Source organism: Myxine glutinosa, chromosome 5, assembly GCF_964187855.1.
Source record: "Myxine glutinosa chromosome 5, kmMyxGlut1.1, whole genome shotgun sequence".
In the NCBI taxonomy this organism is placed as follows: Eukaryota; Metazoa; Chordata; class Myxini; order Myxiniformes; family Myxinidae; genus Myxine; species Myxine glutinosa.
This window is the reverse complement of record NC_136265.1, coordinates 104,612,991-104,632,226: the sequence shown is the minus strand read 5'-3', so window position 1 is coordinate 104,632,226 and position 19,236 is coordinate 104,612,991. Positions and strand designations below refer to the sequence as shown.

Sequence of the window (19,236 nt, the reverse complement as noted above, 5' to 3'; positions counted from 1 at the left end):
TGGCAGATCTTGTGCGACCTTCAGGAATATTTGGGGGACAGAGCCCAGAGAGAGCTGGTGGAGGAAGGCCGGAGAGGAGTCGGTAGAAGACAGAAAGACCACCAACCTGCCTGCGGTGAGTAAGTGAAAGGCCCTCAGAGTTAGCTTCATCACGGAAGATTCCAATGATTCTGAAAGCTTTGGTTTCAACAGCGTGAAGCCGAGCTAGGTGTGAGGCAGGAGCACCGGCCCAGAGGGTACAACAGTATTCCATTGAGCTGCGGATGAAAGCCTTGTATGTGGTGAGGACCTCAGGTGTGCCAAGGAAGGAATTTGCACGACCGAGGATGCCCAGTCGGTGACTGGCTCTGGAGGCCAGATTTGAAATGTGGTTTTCCCAGGAAAGATCATGGCAGATAGTGAGACCCAAAAGCTTGAGTGACAGAACTTCTTGGAGAGGATTATTCAGAAAGTGGCTGGGAGGGTTGTCCAGTCGGCCTTTTCGGAAAAACATAGTAAGAGTGTGAGATTTGTCAGGATTGAAAGACATGTTCCACTTGTTTGACCAGTCTGTGATTTTGTCAAGGTCTGCAGAGAGTGAGGAGGGTGCAGAATGCCAATCTGAGGGATGAGGAATGGAGTGGCAGAGAGTGGAGTCGTCAGCAAAGAGATAGAGAGGATTTTCAAGAGAGTCAGAGATCATTGATGAAGACCAGAAAAAGCACAGGGCCCAGAACACTGCCTTGGGGAACTCCAGCCTGAACAGGAAGGGGAGATGAGAGAAACCCATTCAGGGCCACACGTTGAACACATTCGTTGAACTTTGGCTTTACACCCATTGGTTGAACAGCTCGTCTGACTCCACCCCAAATGAAGCAGCACTGATTGGCAGGCCTCAGGCCTTAGGCCTGGGTGCCCAGTACAATGGCAACGATCCCAGGTACATAACCACAATGTATTATATATGCACACAAGCCGTACGCATCTTTTAGCTTTTAATTATTAACGGCACCGAGCGTGGCATTATACACCACCCAAATAAAGGGATATGTTTACCGGTGTGAAATTTTCCAGACTTTTCCCCCTTACCCTTCGACATATCGAAATGAAACATCATAGGGGACATGTATTGCAAACCAATTCTCCATCTTGTTTTCATCATTTTCAGTTATGAAAATGCTCGAGAATAAAAGGTATAGTTTTAAAAAGTTGATTTCACTCTATAGTAGCTCTTTAACATGTCACTTTGTACACATTTGATAGGGCAGCCATTTTTTTCCCATGCCATCCCTACATCTGGAAAACTAGTGTTCTCTCGGTAGAGTGCATACCTCTGTCACGCTGAACTATTTATGTTTTGTATCCCACTGATGGGTGTTACGTGCTCCTCCCCGACCCCCTGGTCTCGGTATACCTACCCCCGAACCCCGGGTGGAGCCACGGCAGAAAAGAAATTTATTACTGAGTGTCAAAATCAAGATCGAAACCACACCAATGGTTATCAACAAAAATAATATATTAAAAATCACACAGGAATTATGATACAACCCTGATAGCCAGCCATCATACAATCAATATCTTAGGATGGTACCATCTGTTAAAGTAATCGAACTAACTGTTCCCAGTACATGGAAAGAACCTCTTCAATGTCTCTATAACCTTCAAGACGAAGTTGATTCGCTCCGGCGATCGTTGGAACAATGTTCGATGAAGAGCAATCGAGGCGTAGACGGTCGAAACGACACAGAAGTCACGTGGTCCAACACCCAGCAAGCTCGCGGTAGAATGGAAAATCTCCACAGACGCGCGCCGACGTACACGTTTGCCGTTCAATCAGCGAATCGCCGTGTACTCCTCAAACGCCGCTTTATTGCACAGCCGGCCCCAGCAAACCACCAGAGGATAAGCCCAGCCGACGCGGCAAAAACCTTTTCCGATGAAGGCAGCGCGCGGGGCGAAATGGTGGATGGCTCTCACTCGAGCCGCAGCTTCTAGGCCAGGATTCTCCGGAATCTCAAGGCCGATACCCGACTACGCAGGCTCCACAATACTCCGGCGATATCACCAATCGCATGAGATTCTTTCCACGGACTCAAAGTTCCCTCGACGCCGTTCGCTCGACCACGCTCGCAACGGAGCTTCAAGACACGTTTCTTCCTCGACCTGTGCCTCACGACCTCTTCTTCTTCTTCACCGCCTTTTCCTTCCGGGTCGATTTCCTGTATCATTTTACGTTAACCTTTTTAACTTTAGATAGCTGTGCCTGAATACTAAACCTTTTGAGAATAATAATAATACATGATATCAGAAACATGTCAAGTGGGTGAAAACCACAACAGCGAAAGTGACGAATCCGTAACATGGGCCGGATCTGTATCCGGACCTGAACCAAAAATCGAATCGGCCTTGTTCTTGTCACGTAACCAACTCATCCACCGCGTTTTGTTATAAACAGTCCACAACCGTTTTGAGATACCGTGCGATATATCGGTTTTTGCCCCATCTCTCAATGGTGACTAATCACTTTAAAAATTACTAGCACCCAGATCCAGATTTGGATCTTCACCAAAATCTAATAATTTGGTCCTTGTCACACTCCTAACCTGTCCACCAAGTTTCGTCTGAATCCGTCACCAACTTTTTGAGATATCGTGCTATATATAATTTTTCACCCTATCCCTCAATGGTGAAACATTCCTTTTAAAATTCTAGCACCCAGATCCGGATCTTCACCAAAATCTAATCATTTCGTCCTTGTCGTATACCCAACCTCACCGTCAAATTTTGTCCGAATCCGTCAACAACGTTTTGAGATACCCTGTTCATAGACAGACAGGGGTGAAAACATAACCTCCATCCACCTTCCGTGGCGGAGGTAACTATAAACTATGATTAAACACTCCATTTAAGTTATTAAATTTAAAGTGACAAACATTACCATTTCTTATACGATGCAACATCATACGAAAATAAGACCATTCTGTATGTGTATGTACACCTGATCATGATAAAATTGATAACGGCTTGGCCAATCTCCACCATATTTTGCATATGCGCTTGGGGTATGAAGGGTGAGGTCAGGAGCACAAATAACCCAGAACCCTCTACCCCTCCCAACCCGCTGTGACAATGGGGAGACAACTTGCGATTTTCGCCTGTACACGGAGAATAGTGCAAGTGGTTTAACCACTGACCCCAACCAAAGGGAGCATTGACACCTTTTTTCACCCCCGCAGGGAACGGGTGTTGCTATTACTAAAAGGAGACACGTCTGTCCATCCGTCACACAAAGAAGAACACGTTTTGCAATGATACTGTTACAGACACGACTTTGATGTTAAGGTGGGCCGAGCGGAATGGCCGTCGTGTCCGCACAAATTACCCGATTGTACTCGAACGTCGACGAAGCCGCGCTACGCTGGCTCAATAGGAAAGAGAAGACACCCGGCTGGGTTATAATGACACAATACGACACCAGGGGTTCAGTTCTCAAGACCTCCGGAGGAGGTTATATTAAGGCGGAAGGTTAGATTACAACTACAAGAGGTACATCATAGGAAGACAGGCACTTAGACACAACCTTATATTATTCCCGACAGACCACAGAGAAACAGGACAAAAACTGACTCACACGGGGATTGATGGCAAGGAAAGCGGGTATTCGATGGCCAGCACAAGGTGCACCTTGTGCTCAGGGACAGGATGGCGCGGCCCAAAAGATGCAGGAGGTCTCTCAGCGCTCGAGGTGGCGTCTTGTCGTCTCAAGCTGGGGGCGCATCTGACGTCACGTCCGGCAAGCGGCTGCGTATATCCGGCGGGGAGTGACACGCCCTCGGCTCGTTAGCTCCGCCTCGTGGAATCGGCACGTTGCTTCTCATTGGGTGCGTGCGGGGGGTTTACCAGGCTCCGCCCTTGACGAGGAGCTGACAAGGAGCCCCTTCGTGGTAACCCCGTGGAGCGCATGGTCTGGAGCTAATCGAGCCGGTGTGAGGACGCATCCTCCCCCGCTCCGCCGCCATCTCCTCTGTTGTTGTTGTAATTGTTGTTGTAGTTGTTGTTATTGTTGTTGTTTGGGGAAGAAGATGGGAGGAGGTATGGGAAAGGTCCTAAACTCACTACTGATGCCATATAATCACATTCTGGTGCAACGAAGAGTCATAATTAATGGAAACGAGGCCTTAACTGACATAGATTAAGAATAACTAGGAAGATGTCCGAAAGTTGTCTACGTGTGGTGCGGTGGACCTGGGCACGACATTTAATGGGGGAATAAGGGGAAGGTCGGCTCTACTGATTGTTATTTACATGCAATGGGACTAGGGAATGGGGGATTGGGGAAAGTTGGGGAGTATCGGAGAAAATAGGGGAATATTTACAAGCGGATATGGAGGCCAAATTCCATATTCGCAACATTGCACCCTTCTCTACCCTCGGGGCGTCCCGACCCGATAAATTTTTACCTACTTTAGTGTGGCACGCAATGTAGTTCCCTCTACTATTAACTCTACCCTGAGTGCGACAGTTTTACAGATATTCACAAATGAGTAAATATGTCCCCCTGCGACGTTGCACCCTTCTCCTCACAGAAACACACCCACAGGATAACCGAATCCGGAAAGAATCCTCAAACTAAACATACAGCCGGTAGGGAGCATTATTTACAAGACTACGCTGCTATTTACACTACGATCCAGGACCTGTCTTTGGAGGAACACATGCAGATGTTATGCATAGAGAGAGCGCGCTTGCCAGCATCGATACACCAACCCACGAGTGCTCTGTGGCCGACGGCCTTTAATAACGTGCAGAGCACCCTTTCCCAGCATCAAAAGCACCACCCCACCACACAGTCAGCACCATCCGGTGCAGTCACCATTGTTCATTGGTATAAAAATAAATTCGACAACCCCTAACCCTGCAGGTGTCTCTTGCTCTTCTTGTGGTGCACTTGGTGGTAACTAAAAGTGGTTCACCTGTATGGCATAGGTGCCACGTTGACCCATAGGTCCATCCCCGGGTGGTGCTTGGCCGCAAACGAACTGCGGTCCATTGTGGGTGGCCACAAACATTGCGGTCCATATGGTGTATCGATCCCGGCAGCAAACAGCGAAAGTGCAGGCCCACAACTGCGCAGCCAGCACCTCTCTCTCCTCTCTCTCTACCCCAAAGCCAGATCCTCGGAGGTGGGAGACAAAAGAAGAAACAAGTGAGTAAGGTGGTAAGGGCGCAAAAGTGCACGCAATGTAAGGTGATGCACACTGGGGGCACATGGGAACCAGGTGAGACAGGTACGTTCCTATCGTACGCCCCCCCCCCCCCCACCAGGTAACCTACATGGCCCCTCCCTTACCCCTTACTGTATCCACAAAACACAACACTACCCATAAACATCTACTTTACAAATCAACAAACATCCCTACTGTCTTCCCCGTTCCTCCCATATACCAAATTCGTCTTCTCTCCCTCCTAACCAATCAAATTTGCCATTTTCAACTCTCATCAAAATTTGCCATCTCCAACTCAACATCATAATTTGCCATCTCCAACTCATCATCAGTCCCTCCTAAGGAGGGAGAGATGGAATCACCCCAATGTCTCATCCACGTCGTGATGCGTCTCACCAACCCACACAGCAATTCATCTCCTGCAACAAACAAAGAAAACACAGGTGTGGAGTCATCATCATCACCACAGGTAAGTGGCTGCGTATGGTGCGACAGGTTCATTAATCCTAACTATTTCCTAAATGACTTTAACAACTTTACACTACCCGGGGTCTTTCTCCGGCCAAACCATTGGCCCTCTTACACTATGGGTTCTAAAAACCAATTCCCATTGGCCAAACTGTGGTGCTCTTCAATTTGGGGTCTCACTCCCCCGATTCATCTCCCGGTGCCCTCGCACAATTTCTGGGCTGCGGCGTGTACCTCTCCCAGTGGGTCTACCCACCTGCACACCTCCACCACTGCAGTTGCCTCCGAGCTTACCTGCTCCTTGCCCTAACCTAACTACCTGGGGAAGGCCCTCTGGCACTCTCCCCACTCGGTGCCCTCTCTGGCACTGGGCTACCCGGGTCCATCCTCCGGATCCTCGGGCCCCATCCACAACTCTACCGGCTCCCAGAGCCCACCTGCGGCCTCACCTGGCCGACATCCTCACAGTGGTGGAGTGCCCAACCAACTACACACACTAACAGGCTACACGCCCAGCCATTTCCACAACACTAATGCACCCATCCACAACACCATTCTGCAACCGCACCACAAATGCCAATATCCAACCACAATTTACCTGTACCCTCTACCTAACACTTACACTACCCGCCCCGGGTACTCGTGAAAGGGGTCCACTCTTCCCCCATCCACTCCTTCGCACCATGCACACCACTCCGTACCACTTACTCCAACTCTCTCCACACACCTGTACTTGCACACCTGTTCTCTCACACCTGGTGCCACCTGCACCCTTCTCTCCCCAAGCGCATTCGCGCTGATCCACACACTCACTACTCATACACTGCTCCACACACCTGTCCAGATGCACACCTGTGCAATCACACCTGTCCAGTTGCACACCTGTGCAATCACACCTGTTCAGTTGCACACCTGTGCAATCACACCTGTTCAATTCTCACACACACAGCATCATCTCAGCTAACTACGCCCTTCTGAAACTTGCGCTTCCCAGTCGTCCCTTTAAACTATTGCGCTCCCACGTCATTATCATCCACACTAATCTACCTGCGTCCCTACTACAGGTATCAGTCACTAACTAAACTTATCGTCACCTAATGTCATCTTCGCTAGATCCCTATCAATATAACCTAACCCACCCGGGCTAGTTTTCACTGCCATACACCCCATAAACTATTGCTCCTTTGCCCCCCACATGGGAAGGATGGTGGATTTGCCATCCCACCACATCGGGGGTCTCTCACTACCAATTTCGCTCGTCCAAATCCAACAATTCAAAAATTTTCTATTTACTGCCAATTCTATTCACTTTTCTAAATTTTGTATCAAATCACTACTATCACTATCACCATCACCCGTCTACTTATTAGGTACTCTCGGTGCGCCAATTCACATCTACAGCCCGGCTTCGTACAGCCAAGCCATGAATGCGAATTCTTTTGTGCTGGCGGCTGGATGCGTCCGGCGCTCGGTGCAGGGAAGGAGGTTTACCCGGCCCGAGATCCCACGCACCTTCTCGGCGTGGAGCCATCCAATGTCCCGATCTCGACCTGCCGGCACGTCTCACCAAAAAGTGGTCGCCATGACGACCCTTTCTATCGGGCTGCCAGCTCCGCCTAGTGGAGCACGGACGTTCAAAGCGAGGCCCAGCACGGATCGCGCACGGCGGTCCTTTCGAACCCGCCGTGGCTCGGATCCCCGCTGGTTCTCGCGGCACGCGAAACCCGGCACGCACCGAGGGCCCGCTTCGGCTAAAAGTCGACCTAACCTTTAACCCGGTCACCGTCGATGCTTCACCTGCTTGCTTACACCCCGCAGCCCGTTCCTTGCTCCTTGTACCGTTCCTTACACACCCAGGTACACCCATTCCACTCACAGCCTTGGTCACACACCTGACCACCGAACACTTTGGCACACATTCGTTGGTAGCACACCTCACCAAAACACCTCTTCGCGCCCCCTCCTCTGTGACAATCACAGGTGTGCTCTCATTCGCACACCCAACCACGTGCCTCACTACCAATTCCAGCGTGCATTCCCACTCACGCTCTACCATTCCAGGTGTGCATCCTTCCATCCCAGGTGTACATCCTCGCTCACCTGTCACAACTAACTCACGCTCCATGTCACTCTCACTACTTTCACCTCCATTCCTGACAGAGCACTCACCCTTACTCTTGACAGCGCACTCTTTCCCCATGCACCTGTCCGTCACACACCTTTCTCGCGCACACTCCTGCGCACACTCTCCCGTCACACCCTCTGTAACACTCCCCACAGGTGGACACTCTTCCTTACTTCTGACAGCGCACTCTTTCCTCATGCACCTGTCCGTCACACACCTTTCTCGCGCACACTCCTGCGCACACTCTCCCGTCACACCCTCTGTAACACTCACCACACCACGCTTCCATGTGCTCCCTCGCACACGCGCTACGACCGACTCACTCTCGCCAGCACACTCACTCCTTGGCACGCACTTTTTCCTCACACACCCCAGAGTCGGACTTTCTTGCACACCTCCTTTTTCGCACACCAGACCTGTCGCACACTTCACCAGTGGCCTCTCACGAACACCCGGGTCTATCTCGACCCCCAAGCTTCTTAAATCACCTGGCGCATCATACGCACGACCATATTGGTCACCACTTACACCGGGTCCTCTTCCTCTTCGCTTCTCCTCCATCACCTGCGAATCCCTCATCCGGTTAATGAGCACATCATCACGATCCAAACACAGACTTTGGACCAATTCTTTTATCTCCTCTTTTATCTCTTTCTTATCCCCTCTCCGTCGCTTCTTAATTTCGCTCATCCCTTCTTCCACTTCTTCTAATTTGTGCTTCACCTCTTTTATTCCCCGGTACGTCTCCTCAAGCTCATCCTCTAAGGCTACCTTGACCGTTTCCAGGTGCGTCCTCACCTGCCGGTCCTTCGTCTCCATTACCTCTACCACCTCGTCCAACCTCGTTGTCAGTCCCTCACGTACCATCTGACATTCCCTCTTTGTCGCTATCAAGTCGTTTTTTATGTCGTTTTGTGTCGCTTTTAAACCTCCTAATACCGCAGTGTTCCTTTGAACCTGCTCCACTAACTCCGTTTGTCCCACCGTCAGCTGCTCCACCTCCTGCGTCAGGTCCTCTATGCCCCCCTGTAACTTTACAGTCCCCTTTCTCACCTCCTTCTCCATGTGCTCCTTACAGTGCCTCACCTCCTCGCGCACTCCTCCGACCTCCTCACTCACACCTCTTCTGATCTCTTCTCCCATCACTTGCATCTCCTGCCCAGATGCCACCCTCATCTGCTCCATTTCCTCCCTGTGAGCATCCAGTTTGGTTTCTACCCCCATTCTGACCCCCTCTATCTGCTGCCCCATTTGGTTAACTTCCCTTTCCGCTTGGTCCCTCATGTCCCTCAATTTGCCTTCCATACTGTTTTCTAACCCCTCTAACCCACTTTTCACTCCCTCTATCTGATTCTCCTGGGCAGCCATTCTATTTTCTACCCCCTCTAACCCCTCTTGCATCCCTTCCATTTGATTTTCTTGAGCGGCCATTCTGTTTTCTACCCCCATTAACCCATTCTTTACCTCTTTTATCCCGTTGTCTAACCCCTCAAAATTTTTGTCTAACTTCCCAAATTTCTTGTCTAACTCCTCACCGGTACCCCTCGCTTCGTCCCTCATTACCCCCATTTGGTTTCCCAACCGCTCACTATCAGCCCTCATTCCCACCATTTGTTCCATAAGGGCCCTCATTTGCAGGAGGAAAAGGTTCGAATCCACCAGGGGCGCTGCCGCGGGCGTGGACGCCGTGGCCACCTCGTGCGTGACAACGCTATTTTGCGACCCTGCCGCCCTCACTGCTTCGCTCTCCTCGCGTCCCTCAATTTGGTCCTGGACCGACCCTGCTTCACTCTCCCCTACCGGACCCCAGCCGTCTTGATCCGCCATAGCGCGACTTTCAAAATTCGAGTTTCGTAACACCAATCCAAATTTTGCTGTTATAATTTCGTCGAGCGCAGTAACCGCGCTCCGGCTCGATTTTCCCTCCCAAAATTTGGGCCTAACTAATTTAGTCCCGGGTCCGAATCTCACTCCTCGACACCAATTGTTACAGACACGACTTTGATGTTAAGGTGGGCCGAGCGGAATGGCCGTCGTGTCCGCACAAATTACCCGATTGTACTCGAACGTCGACGAAGCCGCGCTACGCTGGCTCAATAGGAAAGAGAAGACACCCGGCTGGGTTATAATGACACAATACGACACCAGGGGTTCAGTTCTCAAGACCTCCGGAGGAGGTTATATTAAGGCGGAAGGTTAGATTACAACTACAAGAGGTACATCATAGGAAGACAGGCACTTAGACACAACCTTATATTATTCCCGACAGACCACAGAGAAACAGGACAAAAACTGACTCACACGGGGATTGATGGCAAGGAAAGCGGGTATTCGATGGCCAGCACAAGGTGCACCTTGTGCTCAGGGACAGGATGGCGCGGCCCAAAAGATGCAGGAGGTCTCTCAGCGCTCGAGGTGGCGTCTTGTCGTCTCAAGCTGGGGGCGCATCTGACGTCACGTCCGGCAAGCGGCTGCGTATATCCGGCGGGGAGTGACACGCCCTCGGCTCGTTAGCTCCGCCTCGTGGAATCGGCACGTTGCTTCTCATTGGGTGCGTGCGGGGGGTTTACCAGGCTCCGCCCTTGACGAGGAGCTGACAAGGAGCCCCTTCGTGGTAACCCCGTGGAGCGCATGGTCTGGAGCTAATCGAGCCGGTGTGAGGACGCATCCTCCCCCGCTCCGCCGCCATCTCCTCTGTTGTTGTTGTAATTGTTGTTGTAGTTGTTGTTATTGTTGTTGTTTGGGGAAGAAGATGGGAGGAGGTATGGGAAAGGTCCTAAACTCACTACTGATGCCATATAATCACATTCTGGTGCAACGAAGAGTCATAATTAATGGAAACGAGGCCTTAACTGACATAGATTAAGAATAACTAGGAAGATGTCCGAAAGTTGTCTACGTGTGGTGCGGTGGACCTGGGCACGACATTTAATGGGGGAATAAGGGGAAGGTCGGCTCTACTGATTGTTATTTACATGCAATGGGACTAGGGAATGGGGGATTGGGGAAAGTTGGGGAGTATCGGAGAAAATAGGGGAATATTTACAAGCGGATATGGAGGCCAAATTCCATATTCGCAACATTACTTTCCTTATTACATTCCGAATGTCAAACACATCATGCCATGACAATTAAGTGACAGAAACATGTCCAAATTGTTAATCGGCATCAAAAACAAAATGAGGAAACCGGATCATGAACACGTATGCAGACAACATTACAGTCACGCAGGTTCTTTTCAAAGTGTGGAGAGGCCTGATCATCGTTATATTCCAAGAGTTGAACACACGATCACAACTACTGTACTTCTGATGACGCCCAATAAATCCCATCTTGTGAAGTTGGCCGAGGGGAGGTTTGGCCCCTAGTATTTCACCGGTGAATGCTCGCAGACAGGTCCCCGGCTCCATCAGAGGTCTTGCAATCCAACAAGACCTCTGATGGAGCAAAGGACCAATCATCAGGCCAAAAATCTAACCCAGACTACACAGCTTCACGGTAAGTGTGCTAGCTTTGCACCGGCCTGTTGGACAGGCCATAATCTCAATACACGGATGATAATCAGACCTGTGCAATTGCAGGCCAAAGTTTTTGCCTGGCCAAACAACAACCCAAACAGCAAGAGGTGACTACGAGATTCTACCTTGTCTCGTAACTCACTGTTTGCAATGCACTCCAAAGTCCTCGATCTTGTTCAGGGGAATTGTTTGGTACTCCGATGGTCCATCTTCTGGAGGCTTGTAGCCCTGAACAGATGGTGTGGGAGAAAGGTATTATGTGAGGTGTGCAAAACAAGAGTGCAAGAGTGCGATATGCTGCTACTACAAAATCATAACATAAATATTTTCAAGTGTTTTTGTGTTTGTTTGGACGTTATCCTTTCACGGCCGAACCATAGCACCTAAAGGCCCAAATTTTGGGTGTGGTTGTAATCGTCATGGTTCTTTTTTTGAGGCAATGTTTTATGGCCGGATGCCCTTCCTGACGCCAACCCTTTTAGTCGCCTCTTACGACACGCAGGGGTACGGTGTACCTATTCTAAACCGGGGTACACACCGGGTTGTGGGTACTTCAAAATCTGGGCAAGGTTTTAAGCTACCATACATCGGCCTTGAAGTCTGTTTTGACGCCACCAAAGGTCGCTATACAGTATATATTGGGATATGGGGTCAGGTAGTGCTGATGTCGGCCGGCAAACAAAAGGTAACCACCGTGAGACCAATAACTCCATAGATTTTCAATGTCCAACCCCCTCCCACTCCCACCCCAGTAAAAGGTCTTCCATCCGGGTGGCACAAGGTATAGCCCCTCCCCGCCGGACAGTGCCGGGTAGCCCATAGGCCCCAGCCCCACTTTTTGTAGCATTGTTTGTCGCTCTAATTTGTTTTTATTTAGAAATTCATAAAATAAGGAAACAGTAAAGATTTTGTAAAAATATATGTATACAAACTCAAGGCTCGTGGAAGAGCTCAAATACAGAACAGACCAGGACACAACATAAAGGGACAGCAGGAGACAGGGGAAATGCCAACAGCAGGGCAGAGGGAGAATGTCGACAGAGACGGACAAACAAGGGATGCAGGTAACGATGAGTGGTAGGGGGAGAAAGCAAGGGATGAACAAGATGGATACGTAAGCAAAGTTTTCGGAGGGGTGGGCGTGGTTTAACGGGTGCAGAAAAGATCATGGTTTTGGATGGGGGGTGGGGGAGGCGTGTGACCTGACATGGTGGTGAACAGCTGTCTTGAAGACCTGAAGGGAAGAATGAGATTGAAGGGAGTGTGGAAGGTGGGATCCACAGGTGGGAAAAAGAGGAATAAATGAGTGGAGGTGAGCAGTGGTTCTGGATCTAGGCAGTTACACTAGGAGGGGGTAGCTGGTGGACCATGTGCGTCCTGCAGCTACCCAGGGGAGGGGGGAGGAGGGGAGATCACGGGAAGTGCAGAGAGTGCAGGACCAGAAATGAGGGGGGAGAAGACAGAGACCACAGACCTGTCAGTGATGACGAAGTGATAGTTCCAAGGAAAAAGCTTCACCACGAGATTCCAGTGATCTTGAAAGCCTTGGTTTCAACGGCGTCAAGCTGAGCAAGATGTGGGGCAGGTGAGCCAGCCGAGAGGGGAGAACAGTACTCCATCAAGCTGTGGATGAAAGCCTTGTAGATGGCTAGGAGCTCAGGTGTGACGAGGAAGGACTTTGCACGACAGAGGATGCACAGTCAGTGTCTGGCTTTGGAGGCCAGCTTTAAAATGTGGCTTGTCCAAGAGAGATCATGGCTGAGTGAGAACCAAGAGTTTGAGTGACTGGACCTCTTCAAGAGGGTTGTTGAGAAAGTAGATGAGAGGATTACGGTACCATCCTTTCGGAGAGAGAGCGTGAATGTGTGAGACTTATCAGGATTGAAAGACACGTTCCGAAGTGTTTGACCAGATTGCGATTTTGTCAAGGTCGGAGGAGAGGGAAGAGGCAACTGCCCGTCTGTCAGAAGGATGAGGGATGTCTCAGCATGTCCAAATTATACTGGAGTTTCACAGGCAGGAAGATTCATCAACGTGTGCGCTGTGCCTCAAGCTGGCTGTCCCGTCTGCCAGCATCATTAGTGGAGGGTAAATATCCCAGTGTCCTTTGTGAAAAGCAGGTGAGTTATTGCCACCCGATAGTTGTGAGTAGTGGTAGTATTGGTGGTAGTGGGAGTGATGGTAGCTGTAGTTGTAGTAGGGCTTTTGTTGGAAAGACAATGGAGGTTTGCGCTCAGGACTCAGGAATGTTCAGGCAAACATACGTGTTCAGGAATGTTCAGGCAAACATACGTTTCCTGTTTAATGTCGCTCAACTTCCTCATCCCTGCAAGTCCATGGTTTGAACTGCAGTAGACAAGGTAGGGCATTTTAAAGAGAAAGCACTACCAAGACAGATGGAGAGTTAAAAGAACACCAAAAAATCCCAAAATTACACCTTTAAACAAATAACAGCAAAGTATCTTGTGGGGAAATACTACAAAGTGCATTATTTACTGTCCAGACTTCTTTAAAACTTCCGATAGATCGGGAATATTGTGCCACCTGAAACTCCGAAGTGATTCGTGAACGTAACAAAGTTCCCAGGCATGCAAAACTACACTGCACGACATTGCTTTCAATCTTCCACATTCTAGTTTTACAGTCGTGGCCAAAAATATTGGTACCCTTGCACATTTTCCAAATAACTCACAATTTTCTCGACAAATAAGTTGAAATTGACAAAAGCATTTGGTCTCCACAATTCTTTATTTCACTGTTAACATTACAGAACCTTTGTTTTTGATTCAGAACTTAATATATCCTTTTAAATCAGAATATAAAAAGAAATGGCATTGAAAAATTATTGACACCATAGACTTAATATTTGGTAGCACGGCCTTTGGACAAAATAACTGCAGTCAAGCGCTTCCTGTAGCCATGAACGAGCTTCCTACACCTCTCTACTGGCAGTTTGTTCCACTCTTCTTGTGCAAACTGCTCCAGTTCTCCCAGATTTGAAGGGTACCTTCTCCCAACTGCTGTTTTCAGATCTCTCCACAAGTGTTCAATGGGATTTAGATCTGGACTCATTGCTGACTACTTCAGAATAGTCCATCGTTTTGTCTTGAACCATTCCTGGGTGCTTTTTGAAGTGTGTTTGGGATCATTCTCCTGCTGTAAGACCCATGACCTTCGACGGAGACCCAGCTTTCTGACACTGGGTTCAACATTGCGCTCCAAAATGCCTTGGTAATCTCATGATTTCATGATGTCATGCACCATTCAAGGCACCCAGTACCAGAGGCAGCACAGCAACCCCAAAACACCAATGAACCTCCTCAGTGTTTGACTATAGGGAAGGTATTCTTTTCTTTGAAGGCTTCATTCTGTTTTCTGTAAACATAGAGATGATGTGCTTTCCCAAAAAGGTCTAATTTGGTCTCATCTGTCTACAGGACATTCTCGCAGAGGATTTTGGCTTGTTCAGGTGTGTTTTGGAAATCTCCAGTCAGGCTTTCTTAGCAGTGGGGTCCTCCTGGGTCTCCAACCATAGAACCCCCATTCATTGAGTTGGTGGCGCATGGTGCGAGTTGAAACTGTCGTACCTTGTGTCTGAAGGTCAGCTTGAATCTGTTTGGCAGTTGATTGAGGTGCTTTCTCCACCATTCAAACAATCCTTCGCTGCAAGTTTTCTCTTGCGGCCATGTCCAGGGAAGTTGGCGACAGTACAATGGGCCTTAAACGTCCTGATAACATTGCATACGGTGGACACAGGAACATCGTCTCTGGAGATGGACTTGTAGGCTTGAGATTGTCCATGCTTGGCTACAATCTTGTGTCTGACCTCCTCAGACAACTCTCTGGTTTTCTTTCTTTTCTCCATGCTCATTGTGGTACACACAGTGACACAAAACAGCAGAATGACTCCTTTTCTCCATTCAAACTGGTTGAATGAGTGATTTTTATATTGCAGGCACCTGCAACTCACCGTTGGGGAGTTCAATTCCAAAGTACAGGCGAATCACCTGCTTGAAATCGAATGATTTCTGACAACTTCTAAAAAGTGCCAATAATATTGTTGCGGATATGGGATTTGCATCCATCCATATCCGCTTGTAAATATTCCCCTATTTCCTCAATACTTCCCAACTCTCCCCAATCCCCCATTCCCTAGTCCCATTTTCTGTAAACAACACTCTGTAGACCCGACCTCCCCCTATTTCCCCCATTAAATGTCGCATCCAGGTCCACCGCATCTCATGTTGACAACGATAGGACATCTTGCTAGTTATTCTTAGTCTATGTCAGTTAAGGATTCGTTTCCATTAATTCTGACCCTTCGTTGCACCAGAATGTGATTGTATGGCACCGTTAGGAAGTTTAGGACCTCCCAATACCTCCCCGCAGCTCTTCCTCACAGTTCTCTTCAACAACAACAACAACAACAACAACAACGAGCGCAGGGAGTGCGCGTCCTCACTCCGGCTTGGTAGGAGTGGTGGGAGGACACCAGGCCTTCCCAACGAGCCGCCATCGGACATGTGCTCGACGGGGTTACCAAACAGGGGCTCCCTGTCGGCTTCTCGTCAAGGGCGGAGCCCGGTAACCCCCGCACCCAATGGAAGCGGCGGACCGGCCCCAGTTGGGGCGGAACCAACCAGCCGAGGGCGTGTCACTCCCCGCTGAGCATGCGCAGTGAGAGAGAGGTGACGTCAGAGATGCGCGCCGAGCTTGGAGCAAGCAAGACCACCTCCGAGCGCTGTGAGACCTCCCTGCATCTTTGGACTGTGCTTTATCCTGTCCCCGAGCCAAGGTGCACCTTGTGCCATCGACCTACCTGTCCATTCCTGCCATCAATCCCTGTGTAAGTCTACCTTGTCTGTTTGTCCGTGGTCTGTCTGGGAATAGATAAGACTGTATTTAAGTGCCCATCTCTTCTGTGTCTTTACCTCACTCTGCCTTGTAATCTACCCCTTTTCTCCACCACTGTAATTATACCCTCCTCCGGAGGTCTTGAGAACTGTACCCCCCTTGCGTCGTTTCCTCTTTCCCAGTCGTCGTATCCTTTCTACCATTGATTTGGCATAGCGCGATTTGGCAAACGTCTGGGTGAATCGGGTGAGTCGGGAAGAAACAGGGAACAACTGTTCGGCCGCGGTTACCTCCGCTCGGTAAATAACATCCAATCCGCGGACCGTAACAACTGGTGTCAGGGAGTGAGATACGAGGCCCGAACCAAATTTTTAAAACAGCAAGACAAAATTTGGTCAAAATTACAAAGTACCGAAATTGCTTTTGTTTTACAAAAACCCGAATTTTGAAAGTCACGCTATGGGAGATCAAGACGGCTGGGTTCCGGTAGAGGAGAGTGAGGCAGGGTCGATCCAGGACCAAATTGAGGGACATGAGGAGAGCGAAGCAGTGAGGGCGGCAGGTTCGCAAAATGGCGGCGCTAGGCATGGGGAAGAGGAGCGCGAACAACAGGTCGGCGCCGCGCAGGGGATTGCGGTAGCTGTACCCGTGCCGCCGATGGACATGCAAGTCCTCATGGCGCAAATAGGGGCCCTGTTGGCCCAGAATAGCGAGAAATTGAGGGAGGACATGGGGGCCAATAGCCAACGGTTAGAACAAAGGATGGGGTCCAATAGTGAGAAATTGAGGGATGACATGGGAAACCAGATCGGGGGGTTTAAGGAATGACATGGGGTCCAATAGCGAGAAATTGAGGGAGGACATGGGGGCCCAAATTGGAGGGTTAGGGAGTAGAATAGAGGGATTAGGAAACAAATTTGAGGGACTAGACAACAAATTTGAGGGCTTAGACAATAGATTAGGGGAAATACAGGAGGGATTAACGGGGGTAGAAAACAGAATGGCCGCTCAAGAGAATCAAATGGAAGGGATGAAAAAAGGGTTAGAGGGGTTAGAAAACAGTATGGAAGGCAAATTGAGGGACATGAGGGACCAAGCGGAAAGGGAAGTTAAACAAATGGGGCAGCAGATAGAGGGGGTCAGAATGGGGGTAGAAACTAAATTGGATGCTCACAGGGAGGAAATGGAGCAGATGAGGGTGGCATCTGGGCAGGAGATGCAAGTGATGGGAGGGGAGATCAGAAGAGGTGTGAGTGAGGAGGTCGGAGGAGTGCGCGAGGAGGTGAGGCACTGTGAGGAGCGCATGGAGAAGGAGGTGAGAAAAGGGACTGTAAAATTGCAAGGTGGTATAGAGGAGTTGACGCTGGGAGTAGAACAGCTGACAGTGGGACAAAAGGAGTTGGGGGACCAGGTAAAGAAGAACACAGCGGTAATAGAGGGTTTAAAATCGACACAGAAGGAGATGAAAAAGGACGTAGGGGTAATTAAAAAAGAGTGTCAGACGGTACATGAGGACCTGACGAGGAAAATGAACAAGGTGGTAGAGGTGATGGAGGTTAAAGAGCGGGAGGTGCGGGAGCACATAGAAAAAAATAAGGTGGAGTTAGAGGAAGAACTTAAGGGGGCGCACGAGGAGATGAAGGAGGTGAAGCAGAAATTAGAAGAAGTGGAAGAAGGGGTGAGCGAAATTAAGAAGCGACGGAGAGAGGATAAGAAAGAGATAAAAGAGGAAGTAAAAGAATTGGTCCAAAGTCTGTGTTCGGATCGTGATGATGTGCTCATTAACCGGATGAGGGATTCGCAGGTGATGGAGGAGAAGCGAAGAGAAAGAGGACCCGGTGTAAGTGGTGACCAATATGGTCGTGCGTATGATGCGCCAGGTGATTTAATAAACTTGGGGGTCGAGATGGACCCGGATGTTCGTGAGAGGCCAAGAGTGAGGTGTATGGCTGGTCCGGAGTGTATGGAACGAGGGTGCAAGCGAGAGGGTCCGGTGATGGGAGAGGTGCGAGGTGTGCGTGAGCAAGGTTGTGGTGGTATGGAATGGGTAGGGTAGCGGGTTGCGGAAGCGTGACCCATGCATCGACACCAACAGGGGTAGTTTTTAGAGGGACAGGGGAGGCACGGGAGCCCCTTGGGGGTAATGTACTGTGGGAGCCCGGCCGGTTCGGCCCCGCAAGGGGCGACGCACGGGGTCCGGCAGGCGGGCAACGACTCGCATACGAGGTGGTCCCACAAGGTCCCACTCGCGCCGTATGACGGCAAGAGTGATCTACGAGCGTACCTGGCGCAGTTTGACTGTGTGTGTAAGGGCAACGGTTGGGGTGAGGACGAAGGTGGAGTACACCTGGTGGCCGCGTTGCGCGGCGCGGCGGCGGAGGTGCTGACGGCATTACCACCGGGTGCTCTCACCCTGCCAGCCCTCCGCGACGCCCTAATTAATCGATTCGGCATTGAACAGCAGAGCGAGCTTGTTAAAGCTCAGCTCGCGCTGCGAAAACGCAAGCCCCAGGAAGCCATCGGGGAATTTGCCCACGACATTCGCCGCGCAGTGGGGATCGCACATGCTAACATGGCAGCGGATTCCCGGGAAAGCCTGGCGCTGGACCATTTTATCCAGGCCCTCCCGGATATTGAGCTCCGGCAACAGCTCGCCATGTGGCGCCCGCGGACTCTGAGCCAGGCGGCTGACGCTGCAGCCAGTTGGGAAGCAGCGAGGCCCCTGGCCCGGGGGAGCGAGCGTCACGCAGTGGCGGTCCGCCAGGTGGGACCCCCGATGGAGGGAGGACCCCTTAGGGGGCCCGCCCCCGACGTGAGTCCTGACCTGGCGGGCATGGTCCGGAGCTGGTGGACCAGCGCCTGGCGGGACCTGGACCATGGCAGGCGGCCCCGGAGGTGGCCCGCGGTGGACCACGAGCAGGTAATCCAATTCGGACCTTCAGGGGGGGAAATTTGGAATTCCGGAGACAAGCACCTTATCAGGTGAGGTGCTATACTTGCAACCGTCTGGGTCACCTGGCGCGGCACTGTCGAGCCACGCGCCGGGAGGATCCCCGGCGGTTGAGGT

At 50.4% G+C, this 19,236-nt stretch overlaps 1 protein-coding gene across 4 annotated transcripts in view; it reads right to left on the bottom strand.

The window, feature by feature from the left end:
- The window catches only part of COPS5 (COP9 signalosome subunit 5), a 96,851-nt gene that overhangs the window by 45,725 nt on the left and 31,890 nt on the right, over positions 1 to 19,236 (bottom strand). For all 4 annotated transcript variants that reach the window (XM_068116702.2, XM_068116701.2, XM_068116700.2 and 1 more), the window contains exon 6: positions 11,458 to 11,543. In XM_068116702.2, the coding sequence (XP_067972803.1) occupies positions 11,458 to 11,543 (86 nt within the window). The remainder of the gene's footprint in view (positions 1 to 11,457; positions 11,544 to 19,236) is intronic.